Consider the following 24423-nt stretch of genomic DNA (forward strand, 5'->3'; position numbering starts at 1 on the left):
TATACTGAACAAACATATAAACGCTTCATGTAAAAGTGTTGGTCCCGTGTTTCATGAGCTGAAATAAAACATCCCAGAAATGTTTCTTATGCACAAAACCTTATTTCTCTCAAATTGTGTGCACCAATTTGTTTACATCTCTGTTAGTGAGCATTTCTCATTTGCCAAGAAAATCCATTCACCTGACAGGTGTGACATCAAGAAGCTGATTAAACAGCATGATCATTATACAGGTACACCTTATGCTGGGGACAATAAAATGACACTTTAAAATGTGCAGTTTTGTCACACAACACAATGCCACAGATGCTGAGGAGTATTTCTGTCTGTAATAAAGGACTTTTGTGTGGAAAAACGTATTCTGATTGGCTGGTCCTGATTGGGCCTGGCTGCCAAGTCCTGGCTCCCAAGTGGGTGGGCCTGGCTGCCTATGCCTGGCTCCAAGTGGCTGAACCCCTGCTGCCAGTCATGTGAAATCCATAAGATGGCTACTGGTCCTAATGGGTGGGCCTAATTTTATTTAAATTTACTAATTTCCTTACATGAACTGTAACTCAGTAAAATTGTTGCATGTTGCGTTTATATTTTTGTTCAGTAACATAACTGATCTAACCAGACATAGAAAACATTAGATTTATTATAGAACAATCTTATTAGTAACAATGTGATTCACACCATAATTACAATATTTTAACTTCTGACAGCACTTTAAGCTAGTTTGAATAGCACTTTAAGGTGGTCCTTAAACATGACTAATAAAAGTGTTTTGTTATTGACAAAAAGCCACAGTGATAATGTAGGTCTGTCTGTACAGCCTGAAGTCCCTGGAATATTATTACTACGTTACTGACATTAATATATGCTTCTCTATACTTTGACTGACAGGGCCTAGTAACCAATAGGATTTCTGTTATATTGCATAAGGTGGAAGCTTTCACTAGCAGGTATGAAAAGATCTTCAGGATCTCTGTTTTGGGACCTTTTTCTGGTTGGGAACTTTGCCAACGTGGAGGTAAGTTTCAACAGTGTGGCCCTTTGTGTCCCAGTGACTCTGTGTCAAAGAAGCATGTAGAGTGAGTGAAACTTGATCCTGGACACGGTCTGCTTAATGTCATTCATGTCATATGATTCAACACTTTAATGTTAAATGTGCAACATTTCAACTATATATTTACATCCTCTTATCTAGACCTGTTTGCAGTATGTTCCATTCAATTTAGACCCACATGTACAACATGTACCGCTTGCTCAATATATTGAGGTTTGTCCTCCATTTAAGCTAAAGGCACAAACACAGACCCCAAATTTCATACATTTTTATTTATTTTTATTTTTTATTTTACCTTTATTTAACCAGGCAAGTCAGTTAAGAACAAATTCTTATTTTCAATGACGGCCTAGGAACAGTGGGTTAACTGCCTGTTCAGGGGCAGAACGACAGATTTGTACCTTGTCAGCTCGGGGGTTTGAACTTGCAACCTTCCGGTTACGCTCTAACCACTAGGCTACCCTGCCGTCATCAATTAATATCAATCACTTAATCAGAAACAGTGAAATGGAAATATCAACAGCAAGCTTATTTAAACAATTGTTTTATTGACTGGTCAGAGTGCAGAGGACGTTGGGCCTAAAAGTCGGTGATCCTACGGAAGGAGCCGGTGGTGGCACAGGTGGCTCCCCATTCGCTGAACTTCCTGTACTCGCCAGGCCTCATAAAGTACTGGCGCCCCCTGTAGTTGGGATGCTCGTAGAGGGTCCAGTAGCCATCCATGACGTTGGCGGAGTAGATGTCACGGCTACGGAAACGGTCCTGGACGGAGTCACAGTCCTCGCCGAACTCCATCATCTGTCCCTGGAAGTCTGGCCTCTCGTAGATTCTCATGCGGTAGGGACTGCCGCTGGCCTGCTCGGACAGAGAGGTACAGGAGAGGTAACACTGGCAAAACACAGGTCCCTTGGGGGGCATGGGGAATCACAGGAAACCAGTGATGTTTCAGTGGGCCTTAGGTTAACACAGGAAACCAGTGACATGTTTCAGTGGGCCTTAGGTTAACACAGGAAACCAGTGACATGTTTCAGTGGGCCTTAGGTTAACACAGGAAACCAGTGACATGTTTCAGCGGGCCTTAGGTTAACACAGGAAACCAGTGACATGTTTCAGTGGGCCTTAGGTTAACACAGGAAACCAGTGACATGTTTCAGTGGGCCTTAGGTTAACACAGGAAACCAGTGACATGTTTCAGTGGGCCTTAGGTTAACACAGGAAACCAGTGACATGTTTCAGCGGGCCTTAGGTTAACACAGGAAACCAGTACATGTTTCAGCGGGCCTTAGGTTAACACAGGAAACCAGTGACATGTTTCAGTGGGCCTTAGGTTAACACAGGAAACCAGTGACATGTTTCAGTGGGCCTTAGGTTAACACAGGAAACCAGTACATGTTTCAGCGGGCCTTAGGTTAACACAGGGAAGTCAAAATGCTAAAGTAGCCAAACACCACATTTGGTGTCAGAAGTGAGATATCACAATTTTAAATTTGTGTACCTTCAGACCTTGTCAGTGGTCTAACATGGGCCAGTCATTAACACTAGACAGTCACAAACTCCCAACAGTTTAGGACATGTCCAGAATGTCTCAGAAATGTCTCTTGAAGGAACCCAAGATTATGGACTTCCATCCAACAATCCATCACTCTCCTCCTCGGGAGGTCGTACAGTTTAGAGTCACTTTGCTTTATTTGACATGTACCTTCAGACCTTTACGTGGTCTGGTTATCTCCCAACCATTCACAGACTCCCAACCATTCACAGACTCCCAACCATTCACAGACTCCCAACCATTCACAGACTCCCAACCATTCACAGACTCCCAACCATTCACAGACTCCCAACCATTCACAGACTCCCAACCATTCACAGACTCCCAACCATTCACAGACTCCCAACCATTCACAGACTCCCAACCATTCACAGACTCCCAACCATTCACAGACTCCCAACCATTCACAGACTCCCAACCATTCACAGACTCCCAACCATTCACAGACTCCCAACCATTCACAGACTCCCAACCATTCACAGACTCCCAACCATTCACAGACTCCCAACCATTCACAGACTCCCAACCATTCACAGACTCCCAACCATTCACAGACTCCCAACCATTCACAGACTCCCAACCATTCACAGACTCATGTGTTGTGCTTATGAAACTATGGGCCGGATTCCCGGACTCAGATGAGGCCAAGTCGTGGACAAAAATCAATGGAAAATCTCCACTGAAAGTGCTTTTTAGTCCAGGACTAGGCTTCGTCTGTATTAAGGCAACCTGTCCTAAAACCACCAGTTGAGTGAACAAGTATACACTGATAAATCCCCACAATGCATTACTACAATACAGATTGAGCCATGAAAGAAACCACACATCAAAAGCCATCTTCTCTCACCTCCCGGCTACTCACATAAGAAAAGGTACGGCAGGAGCGAACGGTGTCGCTGTAGCCCATCCAGCGCTGATACTCTGGGAACTCTCCCCTGGTCAGTACATACTGGTAGCCTGCGTAGTTGGGCCTCTCGTACAGCACCCAGCAGCCGCTATCTACCTTGATGGAGTTGCAGCGGCTGAAATGGGGGTGCACATCGGGGCAGTCCGTGTCGCACTCATAGGAGCGACCCTGGAAGTTTTTATCCTCGTAGAAAGTGATCTACACAGCCAGGGTCGAAGGTCGGAGGGAAATGTTAACATCAGGTTTTTTTCTTTCATTTTACTGCATTTCAAATAAAAGTACACTTCCTAATATAAAAACACATATTCTATAATGGCGAAATATACTGCCTTCTCTGGACCAACAATTAGGTACAAGTAAGTTTGTCTCCTGTTATAGGCTACTACACTGTTGGTTTTCTACAGCTTGTCTACCAGTAAAACAGAGATCAATGATCATTTTCATTACCAAACACTATAAAACTTACCTCTGGTTTATTTTTCATGGCAGCACTATGACATTACTGTGTTGATCAATCAACCAGTTTCTTTCCAAATCAGCTTTAAAGTCCACAAAAACAAGCACAGACCCAGAGAGCTGTATACAGTAGTGCCAACGAGCTAGAGAAAAACTGGTCTGCCTTACCTTACTCATGTCTGGGCTGTTGTTAGAGCACTCTTCCTCAATGTAATATCCAGGACAGAGGGCCACGAGCCTCTTTTATAAAACTCAATCAAAGGTTGCCGGATCAGAGGTTTTGTTATTTTAATGAGCAGGGATTTGGTGGCATTGAGATGCTGCCAAGGCCTTGATCCTGTCCATACAGATAAAACCCCTGATTCATCAATGCAGATGTCCTAGCCCTGCACATTATTGACCCACGTGCCGTGGACCACGGCCCTCTTGATACTGTACGTCTACCAAAATACATTTTATTATCCAGTAATCCACAATAAAGGGACACGTTTACTGTTTGGAATGCATCATCACAGTGCTACAGTATCTGCAGGCCCTCATTCATTCTCTTAAAGTCATCACAACACTACAGTATAGAACCATCACAACACTACGGTATAGAACCATCACAACACTACGGTATAGGACCATCACAACACTACCGTATAGGACCATCACAACACTACGGTATAGGACCATCACAACACTACCATCACAACACTACGGTATAGGACCATCACAACACTACGGTATAGAACCATCACAACACTACGGTATAGGACCATCACAACACTACGGTATAGGACCATCACAACACTACGGTATAGGACCATCACAACACTACGATATAGGACCATCACAACACTACTACGGTATAGGACCATCACAACACTACGGTATAGGACCATCACAACACTACGGTATAGGACCATCACAACACTACGGTATAGGACCATCACAACACTACGGTATAGAACCATCACAACACTACGGTATAGGACCATCACAACACTACGGTATAGAACAATCTGCAGGTACACACTCATTCTAGAAATAACATGGAGGCCTGTTAGAGAAGCTTCTCTATATGGAGTAGAATATGGAACATAGGAAGGAGCAGACACTCTCAGATTCCGTCCAACCATGACGTTATTGTTTTAGGGTAGAACAGTATTATAACAGAGTATAAACGGCTTGATCATAACATATAATGCATTGTGAGGATAGAATGGACTATAGAACATGGAACATTGTCATTGAGAGTAAGCTAATGTAGAATCAGTGAATATTTACAAACAGGGTATCCTGTGGAAATGCCTGATCCTACAGTAGGCTACTGCAGCCACAAAAAGGCTTATAGGGCTTATGGTATTATTGGGGGAAGAGTGTCTGACAGGGGAACAATATACTATGGGGGATAGGAGTATCTGTTATGGAACAACACATAATGATAATAATATAGCCTCTACTGCATCAGATACTGTCACAGGACTGGTGGTCAGCAGTGTGGCCTGTGAATTTAAAAATACTCAACAGTATTAATCAATCAAATGAAAGGAGACAATAAACAGAGAAAACTACTATTTGTTTTCTTACATATAAATACATTGAAGTCAAAAGTACCCCCTCTTTTCCCTCAAAATATTTATGTTGAGAACAATTTAATAGCTTTCCACAACTAAACAAATATTATTCTTATGTTCTATTTTCACTGATCCAAATTATCCAAATAATGAATACACCCAGTTCTCCCACCCGTGTGGATCTGAGAGCTGGAATTAAATCAATTATACATTGATGTCCTCACTTATACACACAAACACCATTGCTGGTATAACCTGGTATGTGTATAAGGGAGAATTTATGATTTATGAATTCGTCATATTCGGTTGCAAAACGTTTGGTCTGTTGCAAAACGTTTTGCAACGGAAACCGTTCACTTCAAACGGAAAACGTTTTGCAACGAAAACGAGAGTTTCTATTGGAGAAATTCAAGTAGGTCCCTCCCCGTTTCGTTCCGTTTGTTCTGTTTGTTTCCAAGAGTAAACGATAAACTATATATACACGCACACACTACATTGACACTCCCACGCACATTCACATACACTACATACGCTAACACACATAGGCTAACACACACACACAAAGACCGACACAACACAAACACACACTTTTACACTCATAATTTGCTGCTGGTGCTCTGTTCTTTATTTTATTCTTATTATCGATCCTGATGTCTAGTCACTTTACCCTGCATTCGTGTACATATCTACCTCAGATACCCCGTACCTCTTCATGTTGATCTGGTACTGATACTCCCTGTGTATATACTGTGTATATACTGTAGTTCCATCTTGTGTATTTTATTTTATTCTTCTTGTACTACTTTATTTTTAAACTCTGTGTCGTTGGGAAGGCTTCATAAGCAAGCATTCCATGGTAAAGTCTACACCAGTTGTATTCGGCCCATGTGATAAATACAATTATATTTTATATTGTTTGATTTAAACGGTTTCTTTTTCTCAAACGTTTTTCCAACAGAATGAATAATACACCCCTGAAGTTCAATCAAATCCGCATGTATTTATTTTTTTAACTGTCAGAAGATAGGCTACTTGCACAGCGAGCTGACACTTCCTCCAGCTTTGGCAACATCCGGATTCCAGTCGAGATGGTCATGGCGGAGGGTGCAGCTGTTATGAGGAGGAATCGACCAGGGACTAAAGAAAAGGTACCAGATTTTAGCAACATGGTTTAATTTGAGTGTGTTCAATGCTCATGTCTTGCATTTTTTTACTTGGGCACATTTTGTATCCTTTCCTAGACGGCCTGTTTGTCAGCTGCAAACGTTAGCTTACTTAACTAGCTAATGTTGCTAGTTAGCGAGGCTACATACAGCCAGCTGGCTAGCCTGTCAAAGTCAGGAGCTATAAGATATGGGTTGGTCACAGCTATCAAACGATGCCTGTTTGTATTGTCAATTGTCTGAAGTTATCTGAAAATAAATCTACAGGTAGCTATCTAGTAGCTAACTACCTCGCCCTTAATCATGACTCTGTGTCATTAGATTACACAAAATCACTGGATGAATGTGGGAGTTTTGGTAAGAGCCGCGACACTCGGTCTGAACATTAACACGGATAGTTTGCAGTACGATTTTGGAAACATAACGACCTTTCATATCGGCGAGAAATAATGTAAAAACAACATGTTAAATTGATACACACCTTTAAAAAGTTAGGGTACCACATGAGCATATTTCCATTTTACAACGCTTGTTAAGGTACCTGTGCTAATTAGCTATCTCTGCGTCTCAGAACAACTGTGTGTAAACTGAAGACAGGCCACAAACATGTTGTCACTGAAAAACACTGTCCACTGCAACCTGTGTTAACAGGTTAAACCAGTAGAGGCTGGTGGGAGGAGCTACATGAGGACCTCATTGGAATGCCATTACAATGAGCCCTTCCTCCTATAGCTCCTCCCAACAGCCTTCACTGGTGTACAGTAAGCTGTATTTTGCATTTGTGAAATAATTTGGATGTGACATGAACATAGAGGCATTTATGGTTCTAGAACTGTACCACAATTGAGAATGGATTCATGTTGAGATGGAGTATTTGGCTTCCAGAGCAAATTCACCCTTCAAACAGAACATGTAAGGTCCTTGGGCTATAAGGGGTAATGTTAGGCTCCTTTAGTCCAATATTGGGCTCGTAGCTACCTATTCATTTACCAGACAGAGAGAAGCTAGCTGGCGAGGTCTTTTTGTCAGCTGAATCAGTGCAGTTAGTTTGCCCTGCTGAGTTTCTTGTGTATGCCCACAGGACTTCTACAACTGGCCCGATGAGTCATTCGAGGAGATGGACAGCACACTGGCTGTGCAGCAGGTGGGAGTCAATGTCTCTGTTTTAATGTTTGAAATATCTTACTGTTTGAGTCATTTGCATATGACGACACCGTGGTTAATTGAAGAAGTCTAATCAGGCATTCTACTAGCTACGTAGCTAGGGCTGATCTGTGTGGGCAGTTCTCTGTAACATTCTCCAGTATGGATGAGCAGTTGCATATAGACAAAATATCAGAGAAACTGTAATCTTTCAAATGTAGACAACAATCAGACTGCTAATCTGCCATTTGAGTTGCTGAGGTACAATGGCTTAGTCAGGTGATGTATTTAATACAGTTCTGTTCTGCCTCTAAAGTCTGTTTGTGGTTCTTCTCAGTACATCCAACAGAACATCCGTACAGACTGCTCCAACATGGACAAGATCCTGGAGCCCCCAGAGGGTCAGGATGAGGGGGTCTGGAAGTACGAACACCTCAGGTAGTGGCTGCCGTTTACCACTTAGAAGAAAGTCATGTGGACATCCAAAATGTGTACTGGTGCTGAAAACACATTCTCCTTTTAACATTTGGTCTTGTCTCGTGTCCTCTGTTTTTAGGCAGTTCTGTTTGGAGCTGAACGGACTTGCTGTGAAACTACAGGTATGCTCTTACGATGGATCAGCAGGCCTGGGCAACTCCAGTCCTCGGGTCCTGATTGGTGTCACAGTTTTGCCCCAGTCCCAGCTAACACACCTGACTCTAATAATCACCTAATCGTGATCTTCAGTTTAGAATGCCATTTGATTAATCAGCTGTGTTCGCTAGGGAAGGAGAAAAGGGGTGACACCAATCAGGCCCTGGAGGACTGGAGTTGTCCAGGCCTGTGACATAGCTCTTCAGGAAGATCATGTTGAACATCCATTCTTCTCACACTGTGTTTGTTGGAGTGGTAATGTCCAGTAAGTCTGTTACTAACATGTACTCTGGCTGTTCACAGGGAGAATGCCACCCAGACACATGCACCCAGATGACGGCAACAGAGCAGTGGATCTTCCTCTGTGCTGCACACAAGACTCCCAAAGAGGTAAGGTCCTCTCTGCCCACAGCATTTGTAGAGGCGGATCCCTCATCCAGTTTCTACCTTTCCCTGGTATAAGAATAGAATACTAATATAAACCAGTTAGACTTTTATCCAAAGCCACTTAGTCTTAGTGACTTAGTCATGCTTGCATACATTTTCTGTTTTGAAGTAAGCATTTCGTTGGACTGTATCCTCTACATACGACTTATAGACAAACTTGTAACTTGGGGGCCCCAGTGGGAATCGAACCCATGACGCTTGGCGTTGCAAGCACCATGCTCTACCAACTGAGCCACACCCACACAGGACTACAAGATAGTTGTTCTCTGGCACCGAACATTCACCAATGCCAGAACTAATAACACCATTATAGTCATTATTGTATCATGGCCGGTACTCAAGCCTGTTGTGTTTGCTGTCTCCTGCACAGTGTCCAGCCATCGACTACACCAGACACACTCTGGACGGAGCCGCCTGCCTCCTCAACAGTAACAAGTACTTCCCTAGCAGGTAACGACTGTTTACCGTGTTCCTGTGTCTTTCTCATTAACCCCCAGCACCCTTCACACAGAAATCAATAGTTTTTTTATTGAACACCATTTTATCCAAATGATCATTCGCATTGTACTGATATATGCAGCTACCTACATTTGCTGTAAGCGTTGTAATAAAGTTGCTGTCTATAGATTGTGACCTGATTTGGTCTCTGTTCTATGGTAGAGTGAGCATTAAAGAGTCCTCAGTAGGGAAACTGGGTTCAGTTTGCCGGCGGATCTACAGGATATTCTCCCACGCTTACTTCCACCATCGTCAGATCTTTGACAAGTATGAGGTAAGCATTTTCTATGACTGTCTTTATTCCTGTGAATAGTGAATTGTAATTACACATGTACATACTGTAGAGCACTAACCCAAACCCTAGCCCTAAGGCTGTACATACTGTAGAGCACTAACCCTAGCCCTAAGGCTGTACATACTGTAGAGCACTAACCCTAGACCCTAGCCCTAAGGCTGTACATACTGTAAAGCACTAACCCAAACCCTGAGGCTGTACATACTGTAGAGCACTAACCCTAGCCCTAAGGCTGTACATACTGTAGGCCCTGGCTGTACATACTGTAGAGCACTAACCCAAACCCTAGCCCTAAGGCTGTACATACTGTAGAGCACTAACCCTAGCCCTAAGGCTGTACATACTGTAGAGCACTAACCCTAGCCCTAAGGCTGTACATACTGTAGAGCACTAACCCTAGCCCTAAGGCTGTACATACTGTAGAGCACTAACCCAAACCCTAAGGCTGTACATACTGTAAAGCACTAACCCAAAACCCTAAGGCTGTACATACTGTAGAGCACTAACCCTAGCCCTAAGGCTGTACATACTGTAGAGCACTAACCCAAACCCTGAGGCTGTACATACTGTAGAGCACTAACCCTAGCCCTAAGGCTGTACATACTGTAAAGCACTAACCCAAACCCTAGCCCTAAGGCTGTACATACTGTAGAGCACTAACCCAAACCCTGAGGCTGTACATACTGTAAGCACTAACCCAAACCCTAAGGCTGTACATACTGTAGAGCACTAACCCAAACCCTGAGGCTGTACATACTGTAGAGCACTAACCCTAGCCCTAAGGCAGTACATACTGTAGAGCACTAACCCAAACCCTGAGGCTGTACATACTGTAAAGCACTAACCCAAACCCTAGGCTGTACATACTGTAAAGCACTAACCCTAGCCCTAAGGCAGTACATACTGTAGAGCACTAACCCAAACCCTGAGGCTGTACTGTTTGCCCTAAGGCTACATACTGTAAAGCACTAACCCAAACCCTAGCCCTAAGGCTGTACATACTGTAGAGCACTAACCCTACCTTCATACTGTAAAGCACTAACCCAAACCCTGAGGCTGTACATACTGTAGAGCACTAACCCAAACCCTGAGGCTGTACATACTGTAGAGCACTAACCCAAACCCTGAGGCTGTACATACTGTAAGCACTAACCCAAACCCTGAGGCTGTACATACTGTAGAGCACTAACCCAAGCCCTAAGGCTGTACATACTGTAGAACTAACCCAAACCCTAAGGCTGTACATACTGTAAAGCACTAACCCTACCCTGAGGCTGTACATACTGTAAAGCACTAACCCAAACCCTAGATTACATACTGCACTAACCCAAACCCTGAGGCTGTACATACTGTGAGCACTAACCCAAACCCTGAGGCTTAACCCAAACCCTAGTTACATACTGTAGAGCACTAACCCAAACCCTAATATAATTAGCCCTAAGGCTGTACTACTGGAGCACTAACCCAAACCCTGAGGCTGTATTGGTAACCCAAGCCCTAAGGCAGTACATACTGTAGAGCACTAACCCAAACCCTGAGGCTGTACATACTGTAAAGCACTAACCCAAACCCTGAGGCTGTACATACTGTAGAGCACTAACCCTAGCCCTAAGGCAGTACATACTGTAGAGCACTAACCCAAACCCTGAGGCTGGGATTCAATCTGATCCCGCGTTGTTGAACATTCCAGCGGCTGCGGAGATCACCTTCACGGTTAACGCTGAATATGTCGATGTTACATACTTAAGTAGTGCACAACCCAAGCCCTGATCAGATTGAATCCCGTCCTAACTCTTACCCCAACAGGTTTCACATAGATTCAGCTGTGATTGTGATGATACTTGTTACATTGTACTTAATATAATTTGACTCTGGTGTATTGGTTACCAGTGACTTCAGCTTTCAACTAGCTTTGGGTTTAGAAACGTTGTGATTTTATATAGGAAAACTCAAGTGAATGCTCTTGCCCTCTCCAGAACGAGACCCTGTGCCATCGGTTCACGCGCTTCGTGATGAAGTACAACCTGATGTCCAAGGACAACCTGATCGTACCCATCATGGAGGATGAGACTAACCCTAACGAAGCAGAGGGCGAGAGCGACGCCTGAGGACTGGGATCTGAAGAGGATCTGCTACACCCTGCCAAACTATTTCAAACACATGGCTGTCTCACACTCCCACCCACAACCACACAATACACTAAAGTACACTAAAATCACCAGTTTTTAAGTAGAATATTTTCAATATTGTATGAACATCCTAATTTAGCTTGTATGTTTCAGAGAACAAGACAGTTGTGGTTAAATGACTAACCAATATACACTGTGGCCAGTTAATTAGGTACACCCATCTAGTACCGGGTCAAACCCCGCTTTGCCACCAAAACAGCCTGTCGTAAACGTTCCACATGGATGTCGGTCCATGCAGACGGGATGACATCACGCCGTAGCTGCAGATTGGACGGAGGGAACATTGCTGCTGCAAACAGCCCGGTCTACCTCATCCCAAAGATGCTCTCTCTATTGGGTTTGGTCAGCAACAATGTTCAGATACGCTATGCTCCGTTTGATCGTTGCTAAATTGGTATTGAGGGACCTAACATGTGCCAGGAAAACGTTCCCCACACCAGTACACCACTGCCACCAGCCTGTACCGTTGACACCAGGTAGAATGGGTAAACGCACTCATGCTGCTTACGCCAAAACCTGACTCTGTCATCAGCATGAACCGGGAAACGGGATTCATCCGACCAGGTTTTTCCACTCCTCAATTGTCCAGTGTTGGTAATTGCGTTCCCACTAGTGCTTCTTCTTGGTTTTAGCTGATAGGACTGGAACCCTGTGTGGCCTGCTGCAATAGCCCATCCGTGACAAGGATTGCAGAGTTGTGCGTTCCGAAATGCCGTTCTGCACACCACTGTTGTACTGTGCCGTTAGTGGCCAGCCTGTTAGCTTGCACGATTCTTGCCATTCTCCTTCGACCTCTCATCAACGAGCTGTTTTCACCCACAGAACTGCCGCTGACTGGATGTTTTTTGTTTGTCGCACCATTCACAGTAAACTCTAGACATTCGTGCGTGAAAATCCCAGGAGGCCGGCTCTTTCAGAGATATTGGATCCGGTGCGCCTAGCAGACGATCACCACGCTCAAAGTCACTTTGGCCGCGAGTTTGACACATTCTAGCATTCAATCAAACAGTTACTGAATGGCTCGATGCCTGTCTGCCTGCTTTATAGAGCAAGCCACAGCCACGTGACTCACTGTAGGAGCGACTCATTTTGGTGAACAGGGTGGTGTACCTGATAAACTGACACCCTTTGCTAGTTACTTTATCATGTGCTTTCTGTTTGGTCCTTAGGCAGCGTTTACACAGGCAACCAAATTCTTATGGGCAAAATAATTGCTCTGGTTGGTCAAAAGACCAATTGGTGACAAAAGATCATAATTGGGCTGTCTGTGTAAATGTAGCCTTTGTTGTGTTCTAGGTGTCAGGAACTCTGGTGTAATGTAGAGCTCCAAGTTAATATAACAGGTATTTAATAAACAGGCTACGTTATACAGGTTGATATAACAGGTATTTAATAAACAGGCTACATTATACAGGTTGATATAACAGGTATTTAATAAACAGGCTACATTATACAGGTTGATATAACAGGTATTTAATAAACAGGCTACGTTATACAGGTTGATATAACAGGTATTTAATAAACAGGCTACATTATACAGGTTGATATAACAGGTATTTAATAAACAGGCTACGTTATACAGGTTGATATAACAGGTATTTAATAAACAGGCTACATTATACAGGTTGATATAACAGGTATTTAATAAACAGGCTACGTTATACAGGTTGATATAAACAGGTATTTAAGGTTGATATAACAGGTATTTAATAAACAGGCTACGTTATACAGGTTGATATAACTATTTAATAAACAGACATATAACTTATACAGGTTGATATAACAGGTATTTAATCCTAGTTAAGGAAGTGGAAGGACATGATTAATTGCAGACTATAACAAAAATGGTTTTTAGGGTTTTATTCCACTAATGGCTGATTTTAGGGGATCTGATCCATCGGCTAGATTAAGGAAGCTGATCCTAGATCGGGAGGTTAGGATTTAATTGATCAGATCTGATAAAGATTAAAGTCGGGGTTTTGATCCTAGATCGGCTGAGGTTAAGATTAGGGGAAGGGATTAATTAGGGGCGAATCCAAAATCGGCTGAGGGTCCTAGATCGGCTGAGGTTAGGATTAGGGGAGGGAAGCTGATCCTAGATCGGCTGAGGTTAAGATTAGGGGAGGGAAGCTGATCCTAGATCGGCTGAGGTTAGGATTAGGGGCGGGGAAGCTGATCCTAGATCGGCTGAGGTTAGGATTAGGGGAGGGGAAGCTGATCCTAGATCGGCTGAGGTTAGGATTAGGGGCGGGGAAGCTGATCCTAGATCGGCTGAGGTTAAGATTAGGGACGGGGAAGCTGATCCTAGATCGGCTGAGGTTAAGATTAGGGGCGGGGAAGCTGATCCTAGATCGGCTGAGGTTAAGATTAGGGGCGGGGAAGCTGATCTGTACCTAGGGGAAGCTTCAACCCAGATCCAAAAAAAGGCAACATTGCCGCAGGATAGCCTGTTTACTGGGCCAGAGTTCCTACATCTTTGACATGGCACAAGGACTGCTTTCCTAATAACTTGTTTCTATAGAAGGGGATGGGAGGTGTTTTACGTTCATGCCATTTAGGGCAACAATCTCACTGTATTTATTTAAAATAAAGGAATTTGATTTCATTATTGGTTCAAATTAATGACAGCTACTCAGAAATGCCTTAGGTTTTCAAAGCACAATTATGTCTCATTCACTTTCTATATTCTTGTCAAATGATGAACTATTACTCAGGCAACACAACAACGATGTGTTTGACTGTTGCCATTTTGTCCCTGGTGGATATCCATTCACTGTTTCTTATTAAAATATATTTACAATCAAGTGCCATGTGTTCCTATTGTACATGTGTGACCTGTAGTCATTTTCACAGCAGTGCAACGGTTTCAAACGGGCTTCCATTTAATCAGTAAGGGTTTATCAATAAAGGGTTGTTTCCCTGGGCTCAATGACACACGGACGCATCCATCCTTCTCAAGGGTTCAAACTTTATTCTTAAGACGACCCACTTCTGAACACAACAAGTCTTAAACACCCCCCAATATTCGGAAAGAACAAGGCACAATGTAATGTGCAGAAGAACAAAGTAAACATCCAAATGTTAGCTAGTTTTCAGAACTATATACAAAACATACATGCACTGATGTTAAAACAAAATCTTAACTGTAAGGTCAAGACAACTTAGCCTCATTTATAAAAAGGGTAGACGAACAGAGCATATCTTAACTCCAAAATAATGACTTTTTAAAAGGATGTACTTTGGAGCAAAGCATTGTGGATCTGCTCCTCAGATTTGAGTAATGGGATTACAGGAGGTAGAGGTGGAATATCCCTAAACTGAACTTCAAACGTCTAACATTGTAATAAATAGTTCAACATTTAGTTATGTTTTAAAAAGCAAGACACATTGACTTGACAATGTGGTGCTGTGACAATATGTAAAGAGTAAAACCTGTTTATTAAAATGGAACATTGAGAAATTACAGGCATGCTTGGAATACAACAAAATACTTTCCCTAAAATGATGTCATTTCACAAACTTTGATTCTGTTTTATTAGTAACTGACAATCAAATTGACCTAAATGGTTATTTTAATGATAAATTAACAGAACATGGGGGCACTTATTTAAGAAATTATTCTGTCATTTCTTTTCTTCTGGCATTGACTTTCACTATGATCAATTCTCAACAAGAAAAGTATGTATCATAGCAAAACGGCATAACTTTAATTATGAACCGTTGTGGAAAATTCGAGATGTTTCTACCCTGATTATATATATATATATATATATTTTACAGGGAAGATCATGAAATGAAAGTGAATCGCAGTTCACACAAAACAAAACCAGACACCTCAGTACATGCAATCCAGCTATTCAAATAATTATTCAAAAAAAATAGGCCTCAATGAAATATGTGATGTCATAAATTCTTTAGTTAAACCTCAACTCTGACACCCATAGTTTATCAGTTATAGAATACAATTTGTAAAAAAAAAAAAAACGTTTTTAAACAGAATACATGCATAACCAATGAGGGAGCAGACCGAGACAGGATGCAGGAGAAAAAGTAACCAAACCGTGTAGACCTGAGTGAACCATGGGTGACTCATGACTGAACCAAGGGTGACTCATGACTGAACCAAGGGTGACTCATGACTGAACCAAGGGTGACTCATGACTGAACCAAGGGTGACTCATGACTGAACCAAGGGTGACTCATGACTGAACCAAGGGTGATTGAAGTTGATGAGGCGAATAATTTACAGGCAGGAAAGAGCGGCGAAGAAAGAGCTTGCCTTGTTGACCTTCCAAACTTGAAATATCCCAGCCGTCACACAAAGCCGACGAAAGACCATGTGAATCTGTTTGACTGATGTTCATTGTACTTTATTTGTGGTCCCAGTCCAGTGGACAGAGTTATTTTAATGTTACCCCTCATCTGGAGGGCACATTGTTTTTAGAGACTCACAATCACAGCAAAATCTATATGAAACAGCTCTGGAAAACATGAGATACATAAAAATGCTAAATGTATAAAATAATCTCCTGGTTATGTATTTTTTCATCCAGTTGGAGAATTGTGTAACGATTAACTCTCTAGGGATCTATTTGCACTCCTCTGTGACAGCAGCCTAATTATTTTAAAACACATTTTCCAACATGTATTGCAGTCACATTATAAAGACAGTAATCTTGACTATTCTAATACCAATGAGATAAAACATGCCCAATGGCAGATAGAGCTTTTATTTAGAACTAATATTGGCAGTAATCTTCGTTAAGACTTTTTTTTTGCTTTGCGTTAAGAGCTCATTTGAAAAAGAAAACGTGTGATTGGCCAATAGGCCAATATAAAGCAGTATCAGGAAATAGTTCCCTTTTGCTTCTATACTCTGAACGATTACATGGCAGAAGTTTGACACAAATGCCAAAGGAGGAACATTCTTGTTACAAAAGACCGTTTAGCTTAACTTTAAGCTCAATTGTGCATTAGGTTAGTTGTGAAACAGTTCAACAGTACAATGCAGTACCAGGAGCTAGTTATCCCTCCTTGAGTTGTGGAAAAAACACCCGAGGAAACGATGCACCTTTTCACAGTCCTGAAGTGATAGAAGGAGCACTTACATCATAGTGCTTACAGTACTTTTTAGTAGCTAAAATGATTCATATTCTCAATATTCTATTAGATGATACTAAACAGATGAACATTCAGCGAGCACATAGTTGTCTGGACTGAATAATATAATGTGTGTGAAGGGTTGGAGGAGTCAGGGTCATGGAGAGATTGAGAAGCGGGTGGAGAGATAGAGAAGTGGGTCTTTCTGCCTGAGGAGATGGGCGTTTCATTGGCTGAAAGGAAACGTGGATATACTCTACTTGAGTGGTTCGGTGGCGGGCGGAGGGGAGGGGTCAGTGGTGATTTCTGGGCGGTACTCCTTGCGCAGGTGGGCGTAGTGCGGGTTGCGGCCGTACCTGGGCTTCAGGCTGACCGGCGAGGAGGGGTAACCTCGCCTCATGGTGTGGAACTTCTGTTCCTAGATGGGGAACGTAACAGACACAACACATGACAGTCCTTCATCACAACAGACCAATAAAGATGATTCTCTAGCAGCATTATCATATGATGTCATAATAAGTTTATACTGGTATTATAACGGGTACCTTTCCTGGTTCTTGCTGTATCATCACAGGTGTCATCCCCCCTGGACTTGGTGGGTAGTATGACAACGTGTGATTGTAGGCTGGTTGCACCATGTGGTCGATGAACTGCTGCTATGGTAGAACAAGTAAGCACTGAGTACGGTTTTATACATCAACTGTCACCTACTGCTAACGCTATGAAGTAGCATATGGGAAATAGTACATTGACCGAGGGAACTACAAAATGGTTGTGTTCAGTAGGTCGTACTGTGGCAAAACATTTTGAAACAGTCAATACAAATGTGCCTTTCTTATTGGACCAAGGTCGTTTTTTTTCTCAGTTTTGAGCGTAATGAACAGGACCCAGGTCTGGATGTTATCAACCTCTGGGATGGGGGCCTCTATGAGGGGCATGGCAGGCTGGACACAGCCCCCGTCGCTGGGCTGCTCCATGGGCTGGTACAGGAGCTCAGAGGGCTGCATGTACAACACTGGGCTGGAGGGCACTGGAGACTGACACACACACACACACACAATTAGTTGACATTTAGGATTTACCTTGCCTCTGATAAAAACCCACTCACAAACATAGAGGTGAAGAGCACAGAAGCCCATCTCCTTCCCTTACCTGAGGAACGTTCCATTGCAGGTGACTAGGGTGACACTGTGTAGGGGCCTGAAGGACACAGAGTATAGGAAACAGATCAGTACACAGGAGTACACCAGCTTTCTCCTGGGATAACACCTCAATACCATTACATCTGAACAGCTGACTTGGCTGTCATTGGCTGAGGTACCAGTATTTACAATGGATTTCTTATGATGCTGTACTGGTGACTACGGTTAGCCTGGTCCCAGATCTGTTTGTGCTGTCTTGCCAACTCCTATGGTCATGGACAACATTGCCTATAGAACACAAACAGATCTGGGATCAGGCTGGTCAGCTGAGCTGTAATGGTGTTGGTGAGACGATCCAGGACAGTCTGCTCTGACCTGGTAGTGATGGTAGGCTGGCTGCTGGTAGATGGGTGGAGGCTGGTGGGTCAGCATGACTGGAGAGCCAGGCACTGAGCGGGACTACAAGGACACAGACACACACATGTAATATGTGGGACACCGGCCATGTACGAAAGAACATTTATCTTTACGCCAAAAAAAGCAAATGTACAATAACTTAAGATTTTATCAAATGCAATGAATTGTATAAAATGACTAAAACACTGTAGTATGTCGTGTTTGTTTCCTGGATGAAACATGATCAGTAGTCTCTCTATGATTCTCACATGTTGTTGTGTATTCAAATCAAATCTTCATGGAGAATGCACATTTCATTCACCACCAGGGAAGATGTGGCATGAGCACATGGCTGAGTGAAGGATAGGACTCACGGGCCAGTGGTAGGGGGCGGAGGGGCTCATCTCTGGGGAGTGGAAGTAAGCCACTCCGTTGTGGTAGGTGTAGGGGTACCCCGTAGGGGTGGTGAGGTACATGGTTCCACAGGGGGTGGGTATCATGGCAGGAGTATGGCTGGACACAGAGAAGCTGTTTGCTGAGTGGCGGAGGAAGGAGGCACAAGTCAACCACCAGGTTATGTACAAAGGCAAACGTGATCGACACTCAATCTGATGATTCAGAATTTTAAAGCCAACAAGTGCAAGAGCACATTAGTCCCCATCCACCACGATCAAGATAAGACAATATATGGTATGATAGTTCAAATGTTCAATGATGCATTACAAACGTGTTGAAAAAGTAATTTCCACCACTTTGTAATGCTACTGCTTCAGCTGTCACTCATCTACAGCATGGGAAGACAACCCTGTTCCTGAGGTGCTGCAGGATTCTGTTCAATCTCGGCACCACACCTGACCAAATGAGCTAATTGATCAGTTCAGTGACTGCCTGCCTAAATTCAACACACCTGGTCTTCCAGGTTGGTTAAAGCACTTCAGGACCAGGGTGGCCTACCCCTGTACTACAGTGCTCTGTTTTTATTTATTTTACCTTTATTTTACTAGGCAAGTCAGTTAAGAACAAATTCTTATTTTCAATGACAGCCTAGGAACAGTGGGTTAACTGCCTGTTCAGGGGACCTTGTCAGCTCGGGGATTTGAACTTGCAACCTTTCGGTTACTTGTCCAATGCTCTAACCACTAGGCTACCCTGCTGCCTCTGTTACTTACGGTGACCTCCCACTTGCTGCTTGCGGACGGCCTGGCCGATGTTGAGCCTCTTGTCCCGGAAACACAGTCTGTCAGCCTGGGGATGTGGTGGTGGCAGAGGGACAGGGGGTATCCGGTACAGATTGAGACATTTACTACTTATGACCATGTCTTTACTGGTGATGGACTGAGCTAGATCTAATGTGTATTTGAGCTGCTGTCCTCTAGAAGGAGATATAAGGTTTGTATCGTATCGTCTCTATCCCATATCTGTACTAGAGTTCGACCTCTAATCTGTACAGTATATTGGCTCTACACTCTTAGAAAAAAAGGTGCCGTCTAGCACCTAAAAGGGTTCTTCGGCTATCCTCATAGGGGAACCGTTTTGCATTCCATGTGGAACCCTTTCCACAGAGGGTTCTACATGTAACCACAAATAATTATACCTGGAACCAAAAAGGGTTCTCCAATGGGGACTGCCGAAGAACCCTTTTGTCAAAGAGTGTACTTTTAGTTACTCACATCATGAAGGATTCTCTCTGTATCTTCCTGGGTCTCAAAGGTAACAAAGCCATATCTGTGGGATGGACACAAACACAAGGCAATGATACAGTGTCCCTGGATTACATTTCCATTGTCATACTTTAGTTAATAAACATCATTGCAGGTGTCATCCAGTCTGCGGGGCAGAACATCTACAGTTTAACTGAACTCACCCTTTTGACACCCCAGCACGGTCAATCACTATCTTCACCTCCTTCACTGCTCCATGCTGGGAGAAGAAGCGTCTCAGGTCGCTCTCATTGGTCTACACACAAAAAGAACACACCCTTTTCATGGTCCAGTAACATGCAGCAGCAAAAAGGTCAAGTTAGGTCGCAAACACAAAACCAGAAGGCCCTATGAAAGTAAAGAAAGAGACAAAAGTCACCTTGAAATCAATGCCTCCCACAAAGATGCGGTTAGGGATGATGGTGCCAAAGCGGGGGCCATGGTGAGAGGGAGAGGTTTCGTTGCTGGGGTCTTGAGACACTGGAGCAGGAGGAGGAGAGGGAGTGCTGGTCTGCGTGCAGATTGAGATTAGCTTGAAACAGAATAAGAGCATCACTGGATTGGCCATCCTCACCAATGCTGAGAAATTCTGATAATGTAGCAACAATTAGCTATTTTACAAAGCAATATTGTTTGATATCTTTAAGACAAAGGGTATGTTGTAAGCCTTTGATCTTTCAAAACAAACTGTCTCTACAACTGTATTCTTGGGGACAACTGCGCCTTGAAAAGAGGTTGTCTTTGTAGATGCACTTTTGTTTTGTCTAGAGCTGGGAATAACTAGCCAACCCTGAGTGACCTTTTGCTTTTTAAAGCCTATAATATGGCTCACTGAAATGCATGAGAAACTGCACAATGCTAGGCTAAAGTTTAGGAGAGAGAACTTAGCTAGTTAGCTAGCTAAAAGCTAACAAGAGTCAGCCAACACATTTTCGATCAGGAGAAACATGCAAGATCAATCACCATTTACCAATAAACGAGTTACAACATAACTTACTCTGGTTTGGAATACATTATCTATATCAAGCGACATATACCTGAACATAAATAACGCTAGTTAACATAACTTATCTAGCGAGCTATCTAAACTAAAGACCTTGCTAACTTTAAGCACTGGAAGCTAACATTAGTGATAGCTAGACAATATCGTTAGCATACAAGAGTGACATTTTAACTTGCTGGTTATATGACATTAATTTATATAATTGCAGTATTGGCAACCCACATTGTTACATGAATCACAATTAAATATACCGACACAATCGAACGCAACACTTATCTGTTTAGCTACTTCGCTAAACATATATTTATATATATTTTTTTTTACAACATATTCATCTTAACTAGCTAGCAAGATGGCAAGTAAAGTTAGTACGCTGGTGAAAGGTAACTTACGGTTATTTCGTTCTCCATCGTAGACACCGTGCTTAACTAGATGTCGTGAACAAGTAAAGTGGAAACAAATAATTCAGCAAGACAATGGCAACTCAAGTTAAAACACCTTGCAAGGGAGGTGCACACAGCCAGGGACAGCCGAGCCTGTATCAGAGTCATCAACACCAGTCTATCTGCAGTATGAACGAAGGGAAAATATCTGGCGTTTACCAGATTGAGCTCGTCCTAAACCACTCATATTCATAGGTGGGCTACATGGGTTACATTTCTATTGTTATAGTTGTATTTAACCAGAGAAACATGTATCTATAGATTATTGTTAGTTTGTTGCCATGTGCCAAAGGTAGGAAACTTTAGAGCAGTCGCAGGTTAGCTAGCTAGTTTAATTGGGTTTTATTTCCCGCTCTTCCAGGCTCTGCAGCCCTCAACTTGTCCAGATGGCACTTTCCCAGTCCCCGACGACAACGTTGATGGCGGGAGAAAAGCCCTTTTTATGAAAACCGTTTTTATTGAACAATTTCAGTTCATTCCTACATTAATTTACAATAAGTGTGCATGAATGAACATGGTAATTATCGTATTATTAACATTTTGGCACAAATATTCTACAAAGAAAACTATCGCCCGAGTCTGTATGGTTGGTATCGGGTTCTGTCTTGCCTGGTTGCCATTTTTTTTTAAAGCTCACGTTCAACTCCTTGTACTTCATATTCACATGACTTGCAGTACAAGGACTGGAATGTCAGCTAAACAGACTGGCAACCAGCATTATTTTGCTCGGTCGTTACATTACATAGGCCTATTGAAAGCATTGAATTGATTTTGTGTGCAAGCATCCAATATTGCTATTAGTGCCTAATATGTTGCAGGTGTTGTGCAGTAAGGTACAAGCGTACAGGTGCTATTATTGGTTGCTTTCCCCTGCTCAAACGCTGCATGCACAAACCAATGGTTGCCTTCCCTGTCATCAACTGTGCAGTTTTGCACCAAAATGCTAAAACATAAGATGTGGTTAGTTGATACATAAAATACCTATCCGTCGTTATAAAATCTGGCATGTGTCAGCTACGTCAGAGCAGAGGAACACGACCATGCCTTGTTTTGTTGTGTTCCCTGGCCTATCAGAATGTCACACCTGTTCACACTGCTGGTGCTCGGCTTACCTACCTGGGAGCATTGAGATCCAGGGAGGCTGGAGGGTGAACCGTGCATTTCTCCACGGTCCTGGGAGAGACAGGGTTTAGTGCCATGAAAGAAAGAGACACTGTGAGAACTCTGTCGCCAGGCTTGCAATGTCTGTGCTGCACATACCAGGACGGTATCGTTTAACCGTGAACTGTGGGCCATGAGCACCGCCATCCACCCTCTCCTGCCCCATGTCTCTCATTTGGGGTTGCTTTGCTTATTGCAGTCCCTCCTTTGTCTTTATCCTTCTCTAGCCCAGACCAATGAAAGAGTTATAGTATATACACTCTGTCTTGGCTCGACACGGAGTATACAAAACATTAGGAACACCTGCTGTTTCCATGACACAGGCTGACCAGGTGAATCCTGGTGAAAGCTATGATCCCTTATTGATGTCACTTGTTTAATCCACTTCAATCAGTTTAGATGAAGGGGAGGAGACAGGTTAAAGAAAGATTTTTAAGCCTTGAGACAATTGAGACATGGATTGTGTATGTGTGCCATTCAGAGGGTGAAAGGGCAAGACAAAATATTTAAGTGCCCTTGAACAGACTATAGTAGTAGGTGCCAGGCGCACCGGTTTGTGTCAAGAACTGCAACGCTGCTGGGTTTTTCACGCTCAACAGTTTCCTGTCTGTATCAAGAATGGTCCACCAGCCAATGTGACACAACTGTGGGAAGCATTGGAGTCAACATGGGCCAGCATCCCTGGGGAACGCTTTTGACACCTTGCCCTGACACCTTGTCCATGCCCTGACAAATTGGGGCTGTTCTGAGTGCAAACTCAATTTTTAGGAAGGTGTTCGTAATGTTTGGTAATACTCAGTGTATATCCTTCCTGGTTTGGTCAGTCTTATGGCCAGTATGCAATATACTGGCTATATGTCTCCAGAATAATATTGGCCTGAATAAATATTTATGCAATATTCAAGTCACAAGAGGGCAATGTTTCCCTTTGAATTTGTGCTGGTTAGGCCAAAACACAGCCTGCCTGTCTACTACAACATGTCATGAACTGGGTTTGCTTGACATTTCTAATCCAGAGAATGGTAAAGCATGTTGTAGGTGAAGTATGTAATGAGATGTTTAGAGAACTTTTCATTTGATAACTGTGTTCTGTCAGGCAATATGACTCATAACAGCTTTATCCACCACCAGGATAGGTTCAGGCCTATGGCTGGGAGGGTTAGGCCTATAGGATGTGTCTGTCTGACTCCTAGGCAGGGGGACAAAGTACCTGACAGACTCAGCTTCTAATGCAGATGTACATCTGGGGCAGTATTTCCCGAGCCTTACACACTAGATTGAAAGGTTTGATGATGAGTTGATTAGTGGAATCAGGCGTGTAGTACTAGGGAAAAACATGGCCTCCTCAGCCTGACAGGGCTGCATGCGGAAAGGAGTCTCCATCAAATAAAGTTGTATTTGTCACATGCTTTGTAAACAACAGGTGTAGACTAATAATACAATATTTAACTTACGGGCATTTCCGAACAATGCATAGAGAAAAATGATAGAAAAATAATAACGCAAGGAATAAATACACAATGAGTACCAATAACTTGGCTATATACACGGGGTACCAGTACTGGGTCGATGTGCAGGGGTTACAGTC

The 24423-nt window shown here is 43.0% G+C and overlaps 3 protein-coding genes across 4 annotated transcripts; 1 reads left to right on the plus strand and 2 right to left on the minus strand.

Annotated features, from left to right (window-relative positions):
- Positions 1–1305: 1305 nt before the first annotated feature.
- On the minus strand, positions 1306–7322 carry LOC135543172 (gamma-crystallin M2-like). 2 transcript variants are annotated; one of them, XM_064970260.1, is made up of 3 exons: positions 7167–7322; positions 3460–3702; positions 1306–1903 (listed from the first exon to the last, which is right to left on the minus strand). In XM_064970260.1, exons 1-3 carry the CDS (start codon positions 7194–7196, stop codon positions 1628–1630), a joined length of 549 nt encoding a protein of 182 aa, XP_064826332.1. In that variant the 5' UTR covers positions 7197–7322; the 3' UTR covers positions 1306–1627. The 2 variants fall into 2 exon arrangements, with proteins under 2 accessions (XP_064826332.1, XP_064826331.1); XM_064970259.1 differs by having other exon boundaries at positions 3445–3702.
- Positions 6564–12017, plus strand: LOC135543174 (MOB-like protein phocein). Its single transcript, XM_064970262.1, has 8 exons — positions 6564–6670; positions 7767–7829; positions 8166–8266; positions 8385–8427; positions 8765–8851; positions 9279–9358; positions 9569–9680; positions 11678–12017. Exons 1-8 carry the CDS (start codon positions 6611–6613, stop codon positions 11807–11809), a joined length of 678 nt encoding a protein of 225 aa, XP_064826334.1. The 5' UTR covers positions 6564–6610; the 3' UTR covers positions 11810–12017.
- Positions 12018–17092: 5075 nt separating this feature from the next.
- On the minus strand, positions 17093–21641 carry LOC135542994 (protein boule-like). Its single transcript, XM_064970110.1, has 11 exons — positions 21624–21641; positions 20608–20760; positions 20393–20484; positions 20199–20253; positions 19698–19773; positions 18903–19063; positions 18508–18591; positions 18143–18190; positions 17899–18027; positions 17536–17646; positions 17093–17408 (listed from the first exon to the last, which is right to left on the minus strand). The coding sequence occupies exons 1-11, from the start codon at positions 21639–21641 to the stop codon at positions 17247–17249; spliced, it is 1089 nt and encodes a 362-aa protein (XP_064826182.1). The 3' UTR covers positions 17093–17246.
- Between the last annotated feature and the right edge of the window lie 2782 nt (positions 21642–24423).

The sequence above is a fragment of the Oncorhynchus masou genome, chromosome 7 (genome assembly GCF_036934945.1).
Source record: "Oncorhynchus masou masou isolate Uvic2021 chromosome 7, UVic_Omas_1.1, whole genome shotgun sequence".
NCBI lineage: Eukaryota > Metazoa > Chordata > Actinopteri > Salmoniformes > Salmonidae > Oncorhynchus > Oncorhynchus masou.

Coding starts and splice junctions, on each gene's coding strand:
- LOC135543174 (XM_064970262.1), top strand. CDS start 6,611: ATGGTCATGGCGGAGGGTGCAGCTGTTATGAGGAGGAATCGACCAGGG. Junction 6,671..7,766: donor GACCAGGGACTAAAGAAAAG/GTACCAGATTTT, acceptor GTATGCCCACAG/GACTTCTACAACTGGCCCGA. Junction 8,852..9,278: donor CACACAAGACTCCCAAAGAG/GTAAGGTCCTCT, acceptor TCTCCTGCACAG/TGTCCAGCCATCGACTACAC.
- LOC135543172 (XM_064970259.1), bottom strand. CDS start 7,196: ATGCTCATGTGGTACCCTAACTTTTTAAAG. Junction 3,703..7,166: donor GGTACCCTAACTTTTTAAAG/GTGTGTATCAAT, acceptor CTGGCTGTGTAG/ATCACTTTCTACGAGGATAA. Junction 1,904..3,444: donor CTTATGTGAGTAGCCGGGAG/GTGAGAGAAGAT, acceptor CTGTCCGAGCAG/GCCAGCGGCAGTCCCTACCG.
- LOC135542994 (XM_064970110.1), bottom strand. Junction 20,254..20,392: donor CGTGCTGGGGTGTCAAAAGG/GTGAGTTCAGTT, acceptor TCCATCCCACAG/ATATGGCTTTGTTACCTTTG. Junction 19,774..20,198: donor CAGAGAGAATCCTTCATGAT/GTGAGTAACTAA, acceptor CCACATCCCCAG/GCTGACAGACTGTGTTTCCG.